The 10,000-nt window shown below is 36.9% G+C and overlaps 1 protein-coding gene across 1 annotated transcript in view; it reads left to right on the top strand.

Annotated features, from left to right (window-relative positions):
• The window catches only part of Fas2 (fasciclin 2), a gene marked incomplete at its 5' end in the record, with an annotated part of 30,793 nt that extends 24,961 nt beyond the window's left edge, over window positions 1-5,832 (top strand). The window contains 2 exon segments of the mRNA XM_070133259.1: window positions 1,113-2,921; window positions 3,173-5,832. Coding sequence (XP_069989360.1) covers window positions 1,113-2,874 — 1,762 coding nt within the window.
• Window positions 5,833-10,000: the final 4,168 nt, after the last annotated feature.

Here is a 10,000-nt window from a genome sequence, read left to right on the forward strand (position 1 = left end):
AAATATTTTATGTGGGATTATTGAAGTGTTATATAGCCACTGTGTATTTTTCCAACTTCTTTTCCTTCTGATTATCTTTTATCACTGAAAATTGTGGAGTTAAACATTTTTTATGGAAGCATAACTTTAGCAGTTCCAAGTAAAATCAAGTGAGTAAATATATATTTTTTATTTTATAGATGATATATAACCTCAGTAGCAAATGCCACCAGAAATTGAATTCAAAAGTATTTTTTCTTGTAACTGCAAAAGTATATTTATTAAATGTATAGTACAAGTTGGAAGTTCCTTATCATATCTAGCTCTAAGAACACGCAAATATTCCATGTTGTCTTTTTTTTTCTTTTTTTCTTTTTTTTTCTTTTTTTTGTAATGGATACTCTTATTATAGGTGTTTAAGAAAACTTTTTAACACATGATTGAAGACCTTTCTCTTATCTTGAATGGCTACAGACATCTTGTTTGCAGTGCTATTGAAATTTTAAATAGATATTCAGCAAGAACTAAGTATATTCTTCTTTTATTTCAACTTTGTGTTGAAGGAACTTTTGACTGAAGCTGTAGTTTATTTATCTCGGAACGTACCTATTGCTATCATTGGATTCTCTAGTAGTGTTACAGAATCTTTGTTGCAATAATCCTGTAAACCCTTTTATTATCTCTCAAGATAATGGGAAGCATTTCAGATTAGGCTCATGTTTGGCATAGAGTAGATGTCATTTTGCTTCTGTGATTGAAATTGAAATATGCTAGTGTACTTTTAATTTTATAGGTAGCCTGCAGTCTTATTATCTCATATAATGGATATATTAATGTGCAAGTTTGATTATTACACATGTGAAAACTGGATTTTGGAGGTTTAGATACATGCTATTTGACTGAAAGATAGATATTAAACATTTTTTTTAGTGAGCAAGTAATAACATGACTATTGTAATTTTTCTCAGACTTAATCTAACACATCTCCTGTATCATATAGTCAAAAGCTGAACTTCTCTTCATGCAAAAGTTACTTATGGCTCTTCTTTCCATTTTCAAGTAATTTTTCTGTATAAGAATTAGAAGGAATAGCATTAGCTGAACTTCATTTCCACTATTTGCCAAACTTTCAGAAGAGGCTCTAACAGGAAATCCAAAGTACAAGTGAATGAAGTGGATGTCAAGACACTTAATGATCAAGATCAAAGACAGCGAAGGCAACAAGCATACAGCCAACATAATCCTACTTCAATTAACATGCAATTCATGAACCAAAATGGGGAATATGAGAGAAGTCAAAATGTCCATCCCAGACAGCCTCATATTGTGAAAGCCATAATGAAAAGCAACAGCCAGAACCAGGGTGCCTATGGTCCAAGTGGTCGGCCTTGCAGTATGGCACTGGCACTTGAGAATCCAGTCTTCAGAACAGCTAGCTCAATGAAGAGTTCCAGTAGCACTCCAATTCTTGACCATGAGACTTCCAGTGACTCTATTTATGATGTTCCTTTCCTGGTGCAACAGGCACGTCCTCCAGTTCATTCTCCAGAAACCCCTAAATCAAGACCTCCATTGCCAATGAGGAATCCAGGTACACAGCTGACTTTAGGGAGACAGTCTCAAAGTCATGACAGACTTCTTGATCATGTACAAGAATCTTCTACAGGTACATTTTATGAAGAACAGCCCTCTTATTATGGAGGACGAGGAACTTCACACAATACGGCAGCAAGCAGAGAGGCTCTGAATCGGGCACAAAGACCTCCCTACAACATGTCAGCGAGCAGAGAGGCACTAAATCAAGAACCAAGACCTCCCTACAACATGTCAGCAAGTAGAGAGGCTCTGAATCAGGCACCAAGACCTCCCTACAACATGTCAGCGAGCAGAGAGGCTCTGAATCAGGCACCAAGACCTCCCTACAACATGTCAGCGAGCAGAGAGGCTCTGAATCAGGCACCAAGACCTCCCTACAACATGTCAGCGAGCAGAGAGGCTCTGAATCAGGCACCAAGACCTCCCTACAACATGTCAGCGAGCAGAGAGGCTCTGAATCAGGCACCAAGACCTCCCTACAACATGCCAGCGAGCAGAGAGGCTCTGAATCAGGCACCAAGACCTCCCTACAACATGTCAGCAAGCAGAGAGGCTCTGAATCAGGCACCAAGACCTCCCTACAACATGTCAGCTAGCAGAGAGGCTCTGAATCAGGCACCAAGACCTCCCTACAACATGTCAGCGAGCAGAGAGGCTCTGAATCAGGCACCAAGACCTCCCTACAACATGTCATTGGAAAATGGGATAGGAAGGCCAATGCTATCGAGTAATTCCAGTCAGTCTGGTATATATGAGACAATAAATAGTCCTAGGAGATCCCCAAGTCAGAGCTCATTAAGTACTTTGTATCAACCAGTTCAGAGTCCTCATTATGATGCAAAACCTAAAACTGCATATGAAATTGCACCCTATGATGATCCAGTGTCACCAAGTTCAGCAAGGAGACCTGTTGCTGGTAAAGTTGAACCTAAACTCATGTCTAGGTTACTAGGACAACCATCAGGCCACAAATTCAGTCCTGATGCTTCAACACAAAATCATGTCCCACCATCTATTCGGCCTTCAGTACCACCACCAGCCCCACCACCTTCCACTGAAAATAAAGAGGACAAGAAACCTCTAAAAACAGTAACAACTCTACACTTTCGTGAACGTCCTCAGCAGCAGAAACACAGTCAGAGCATGGATAATCTAGATGCTGCTCACTATCCCTCCCAACAAGACTGCCAGAGCTCGACAACATACAGTCCGCAATCATTGTCATCTGCAAGATCTCTTGGGAGCTTGTTAAGCACAGATTCCAGCCAACGGTCATACAAACAACCAACTATCATCTAATTGCTTGCATGCTAATGGGGTAGAGTTAGGATGGCTTCTGTTTTTAGGTTGGTACTTACAACAAAATTTCTTGGTGGTTTGTAACTTTTATTTTATTTTAATCCAGTGAATTACATATTTTTTTCTCTACATTTTAAATCCAGTAACTTGTTTTGAATTTTTTTTTTTTTTTGGAATGATTCTTTTAAAAATTCAGTCTTCCTCTTTAAATTTGATCTAAATTCAGTTTGCATGAAATTTAAAAGATTTGAAATCTCAACATTTTGGTGATACTTATGCTACTGCTCTGTTTCCACAGCGAAAAGGATGACAAAGAAGAGATACTGAAGGAGGAGCAAAAGGAGGAAGAGGAGAAGCTGAAAAAGAGCGAGTCCAAGAGTAGTGTAACAAAGGATTCCCCAGTGTAGACCTTTGTCTTCTACTAGTCTTCATATTTACACTTAAATAGACAGGCTAGAAGATTTGTAAAACTTTGAGGAGTGCGTGAGTAATAATTTTACTACTTGTAATAAAGGACATTTAAGCTGCAATATGGAAAAGAAAATTAAACGAGAATGAGAAAAGGCATTTCAAGAATAATTGCAATGGGTTGAAGTTTGCCAAAGAAAGTGAATGATGCATAGACAAAGAGGCTAGGATTAATTCATCACTAGAAATATATTAGCAGCGTGTGGACTCTTATTCTCTGGTTTTCAGGTACCATGAACTATTTTGAGAGTAGAATAATGAGTAGTAACAAAATGACTTCTTATTGACGTCCTATTTGTGACTGCATATGGTAAATTTAGAGAAATAATGTTTAGAATGAGGGTCAGTAGTAAATGTGAATGCCTGTTATAATCCAGCATTACTTGTGTGCAAGAAACTTCATGTTCATATATGTACTGATGGAAGAGTTATGTGATTCTCATATTGTGAAAGCATCAGCAAAATAGTCATATTTTAGACTCCTCCCTTTTTATGAATATTATATAGTTCATCGAATGGTCATGGAAAGAAGTCAGGCAGTATTTTTTGTTTTACACTGCAAGGTAAAAAATATATATATAATGATTTTAAATGTGTGCATGGAAGACTTTGCCATCTTTGCTGTGCTGATCATAGCCTTATCATGTAAAGGATAATACTTTAATGTTCACAAATTAATCGCAATCTTTGGATTTGATGTCTGGGACAAGTTATTCCTGTGGATACTGTGCACTTGGTATTGCCTGTATGTATGTAATTATATTTTGGTTCTTTTTATACCTCAAGGAAAAGGGAATAAAAATTAGGCAATCCAGTGGCTTGCAGCTAACACTACATTGCATCGTCTCCAGGAAAACTTTCAACTAGGCCTAGTCATATAGCATAGCCAATTATGAAACTGAGATGTGTGATGCCCATTTTAAAGTACTGTAATTCATCTCAGTTGCTAAGTGAATTTGATATATGGACATTTTGCAAATAATTTTTACATATTGCTCTTGGCTGAATATCAACACTACCCAGAATTAAAGAAATTTTGTTGTTTGTTTTCTTACAGTAGAAAATGTATTGCATATGATTAGGTGCAATGTAGAGTCGACAAAATGGCTTATGGTTAATATTTTGAGATTTATAATGGACCAAATTTTAATTTTTAGATAATTAAAATCAGTGCACTTTAGTATATAATTGATATTTTCAATTCTTAATTACCAGTGACTGTACAAACATTTTAATTGTTTGCTCTCTAAGATTGACGGAGCTTATGAAGAGTTTCTTTGAATAGTTTTTTCATGGTTGTGTCATATCAACCTGGGCAAATGCCTTAACTAGATAAGTATAAACTGAATTCTTACACAGTAGTTCTGTATTTTAATGATAATAGGATGATATTTGCCCAGTTGATATGACAACATATACATACTGGGTCAATGGTCTGAACACTCAACTCTAAATTGTGATTGGATGCCCAGTCATGACCCTTGACTATGGTTGTTCTAAGAGTCAGTATGTTGTCATTACTGCACCCATGCTTGGGATCGTGACTGTCATCACGTCACACCTTTTCCATAACTGTGTCTTAGAGTTCAAGTTGCATCAAATGTGACAGGGCTCTTGTGACAGAGGAGTATTGCAAATTCTGAAATGACACTTAGGTGAAAGAAATGTCTTATTTATTGAAATCTACTTTATAGCACCCTTTGGATATTACTTTCTATACTGGCTATATTCCCAATTCTGCAATGCCATTCATCATTTTTTTAAGATATTAAAAATAATATAGACCTTACACAGGTTTTGAAAGTAATTTCACTCCCAAATGTTTACCTAGTTATTTACTGTAAAGCCAGCAAACAGTAACTTAATCAGTAATATAACATTCAAGTACTTACCTCTGCTCAAGTGCCATTTAAGAATTTGACTGCTGTATGGCTCACCATTTTTGCATAAGACAGCACGTGGTTGATATCATATGGGCGGGCACACTACCCATGATAGTATTGGATATTTTTTTTTCTTATTCTTATCCACAGACACTGCTTTCTGCTTGAAAAAAGTTGTAAATATATTAATGTAAACATTTTAACATCAATTGCTATGTGAGAGTTTTGGCTGTGCTTGAGGATTATAATGTGTGTAGCATTTAATGGCGAGAGTGATCTTCTGTATCAAAAGCAGAGCTCTCACTTACCACTAGAGGAAAAACAACAACTACATAGACACTGTCTATCTTATCTGTTTTGTTATCCACAATCTGTATAACATTCCTTATTATGAACTTATTTTACTACATATTTAGAAAAAAAATAGAAGTAGACAACCCTGTTTTCTTTTCATGTACAATGAATGATGAGAGCATTTATATAAACCTAATGTAGCTGTGTCTGCCCCTACCCGTGTGTTAATATAAGGTCAGCTTTTTTATTGTGATTACGTATGACTAAGCTTGTCTGTACTCCAGTGTGGTAAAAATAAAATGTCTGCTATTAATACTTGCATCTTTAACCTTTTATTGTAATGCTGAAAAGAAAATGTAAATATTTTTCATTGTAATTTGTAAGTACTTCATTTCATTTGCATTTGAAAACTTAAGTGTATTATTTTACATCTCACAAAAAAAGTTTTCTGTTTTGTTCATAGCTATTTAATTATAAAAGGATGAACACTTTCCATATCAGAATTTAGAAGAAAAAAAATATCACTGTCACTCATGTTTGCATTTTATTTTTATTTTATCTATTTATTTTATATATATATATATTTTTTTTTTGCTATCACCATATTTTTAAAACAACTTGGTGATCTAATACTACTGCAAAAAGGTCTATTTGGGCATGGTTAAAGTCAGTTATTATAACCACACCATTCTTTATAACAGAGAAGAATGTTAAAGTATTAAATGATCATAGTTACAATCTTAATGAAAACTGATGCTAGAAATAGTAATTCTGGTTATTTGACTAGAATTTCCCATAAATAAGACCTTTTCAGATAAATAGAGGCAGATAATGCAGAAATATGAAGGAAAAATATAACAATGTAGGAATGATCAAGAAACATGAAAAATGATCATAATCAATCACTTACATCCAGGATCTCCCTTTCCCTTACCTTGGGCCTCAGTCCTTAGCTTTCTCCTCCTTTTCCAACCCCTTTGTCCACTTCCGAAGATGTGAGAGCCAACTTGAAAGGATCAAAGGCTGACTTGGGGTCAATCCTGAATGGCCTCAGGGAGCCATGGGCATTTATTCCCAATTAGTTATCTCGCACTTAGCCCTGAGAGGTGAACCATATCTCTTTCCCTCATACTCCAGGCTTATCAGGGCCAGTAATGAGTATGTACCTCTGTTAGGGTCAATTAGGCTTGCCCCTTTATCAACTATCCCTAATGACAGCAACTTTTCCGGCTACTCAACCCCTGGCTCTCCTTTGATCACGATTCTGAACACTGCTGCGACTACTACCCCCTCCCATTCTAAATCCAGACACTCCAGTCTCCGGTTGCTACCTCCAGTGTTTGCTTTTCAACCTTCAATCAGTAGCATTGTTAAGAATCTGGCACTCGGTTGTTGCAATTCAATAAGTAGTAGTATGTATTTATCAGATATTAAGATCCAGATGTTGATTGCTTCTACGGCCTATATCATTGGCAAAACTGATTTGTGGAGTAGTTGTTTGTTTCTAAATCCAAATTGTTTTGTGTGTGTGTGTGTGTGTATGTGTTTATATTCATCTTTTAATAACCTCACTTATTTATATGTGACACGTAAAGTGAGAGATAAGACCCACTTATATTATTTGTTAACATATCCGCCAGAATCAAGTTCTCAGATTAAGTTTTCCAACATATACAAGGTACAATTTGTTACAAGAGGGTAAGTGAAATCCATCAATACCCGAAATCATCGTGATCGTTGAAAACTTACCCGAGTTAATGCTTTCTTTGATCATTCGAGGAAAAGAGAGCTGAACACGGGGCAGCATGTCTCGAATGTGACGTAATGTACGCTAGTTCGATTTATACCAATACTGTACAACTCGAGTGGTTTTGTATATGGAAAGAACATTTGTTTTCCTTCAATTGATCTATAATTAACGAAATCTACTGAATTTATATGGTGAGACGTTTCAACTGAAACTTTATTTATACTTTACTGAATAAAAAGAGCAAAATACAGAATATGTGCGACGGTGCAAAGTAGTTCAATTTTAAACCGAAATATACCATAAACCACTATCTTAATCAAATAAAAACAATGAAATTACTTCATTTTCATGACGAGGTGGTTTTGTGTGATATTAGTCGGTACATGCTACATACCACGCCGATATGTCTCTTCATTTGCCTGCATATCAACTTCTAGAGGACGTGGTGCTATCCTTGATACAATAGTTTTCTAAAAATTGAGATTAAGAACAAATTATGTAAAATAACAAGTGGGGATCACATATTAGTTTATTTTCGATTTATGAGAGAGGCTTGCGGTAATAGAATAGAATTCTAATTGAAACGTACATTTTTTGGCTTTCTGAAAATACAAATTTATGCGCATATCTACTACTTTCCCTAGAATACTTGCCAAAACAAATCGAAGCATATAAGTAAACACACAACTCAATAGATACACAAAAACAAATAAAAAATACAACTGAATATATAAATAAATAAGTAAACTTATTGTTTATTTCTATAAACTTCTCCAAATATGTACAATTTTTGTGGTGTTCCGAGTTCGATTCCGGGCGAAGACAATTTTCTCTGTTTTTCATGTAATAATAAAAAACAAAAACAAACAAGGACAACCTGTATAGTAATGATATAATGATAATGATAAACCAACAGCCGTACCAGTGATGATAATGATTTTAAGAATAATAGGCAGTAAGGATGACAATGTTGATAAATATAAATTGACAGTAACGATATAAAAAAGATATATGAGTACTTACGAGTAAAAAAAAAATTCGGGTTCACTGCTTTCCTGTTTCTCTTCATGATGATGATTATAATAACTGTAAAGAGGTAAAAATAATACTAATTAAACGCATTGATTTTGATACCAATCCGGATAATTATAATAATTATAAGATGAGAGAGAGAGAGAGAGAGAGAGAGAGAGAGAGAGAGAGAGAGAGAGAGAGAGAGAAAGAGAAAGAGAAAGAGAAAGAGAAAGAGAAAGAGAAAGAGAAAGAGAAAGAGAAAGAGAGAGAGAGAGAGAGAGAGAGAGAGAGAGAGAGAGATAGAGATAGAGATAGAGATAGAGATAGAGATAGGGAGAGGGAGAGGGAGAGGGAGAGGGAGAGGGAGAGGGAGAGGGAGAGGGAGAGGGAGAGGGAGAGGGAGAGGGAGAGGGAGAGGGAGAGGGAGAGGGAAAAGGAGAAGGAAAAGGAGAAGGAGAAGGAGAAGGAGAAGGAGAAGGAGAAGGAGAAGGAGAAGGAGAAGGAGAAGGAGAAGGAGAAGGAGAAGGAGAAGGAGAAGGAGAAGGAGAAGGAGAAGGAGAAGGAGAAGGAGATTGAGAAGGAGATTGAGAAGGAGATTGAGAAGGAGATTGAGAAGGAGATTGAGAAGGAGATTGAGAAGGAGATTGAGAAGGAGATTGAGAAGGAGATTGAGAAGGAGATTGAGAAGGAGATTGAGAAGGAGATTGAGAAGGAGATTGAGAAGGAGATTGAGAAGGAGATTGAGAAGGAGATTGAGAAGGAGATTGAGAAGGAGATTGAGAAGGAGATTGAGAAGGAGATTGAGAAGGAGATTGAGAAGGAGATTGAGAAGGAGATTGAGAAGGAGATTGAGAAGGAGATTGAGAAGGAGATTGAGAAGGAGATTGAGAAGGAGATTGAGAAGGAGATTGAGAAGGAGATTGAGAAGGAGATTGAGAAGGAGATTGAGAAGGAGATTGAGAAGGAGATTGAGAAGGAGATTGAGAAGGAGATTGAGAAGGAGATTGAGAAGGAGAAGGAGAAGGAGAAGGAGAAGGAGAAGGAGAAGGAGAAGGAGAAGGAGAAGGAGAAGGAGAAGGAGAAGGAGAAGGAGAAGGAGAAGGAGAAGGAGAAGGAGGAGAGAGATATAACTTTGTAGGACGCCTACCTATCATTCCCTATACCAGCATACAAGTAACAAAATCCTAATAAATGTGATGTCAGAAATAGCCAATGTAAAGGACAAAAACATGAGTACCATTTCTTGATGAAGGCAAACAGCTGATGCGACAGGTTTCAATCTAGCAAGGAATGCAAGAGGCAAATGAATCAACGGAATCTTACTGGATTTTAATAGTCAGCTTCTACATCACTTTAAGAAGTAATATCCGTAATGCAAACAAACAACCAGTTAGTTAAAATTGCGAGAGAAAAAAGGGAGAGAGAGAGGGAGAGGGAGAGAGAGAGAGAGAGAGAGGGAGGGAGAGATGGAGAAAGAGAGAGAGGGAGAGAGAGAGAGAGAGAGAGAGAGAGAGAGAGAGAGACAGAGACAGAGACAGAGACAGAGAGACAGAGAGACAGAGAGACAGAGAGACAGAGAGACAGAGACAGAGAGACAGAGCCAGAGAGTGAGAGAGACTACAGACACTATTGGAACTGCTAAGAGAGAGAGGGAGAGACAGACAGACAGAGAGAGAGTGAAAAAGAGAGAGAGAGAGTGAAAGAGAGAGAGAGACAG

The sequence above is a fragment of the Penaeus vannamei genome, chromosome 18 (assembly GCF_042767895.1).
Source record: "Penaeus vannamei isolate JL-2024 chromosome 18, ASM4276789v1, whole genome shotgun sequence".
Classification (NCBI taxonomy): Eukaryota; Metazoa; Arthropoda; class Malacostraca; order Decapoda; family Penaeidae; genus Penaeus; species Penaeus vannamei.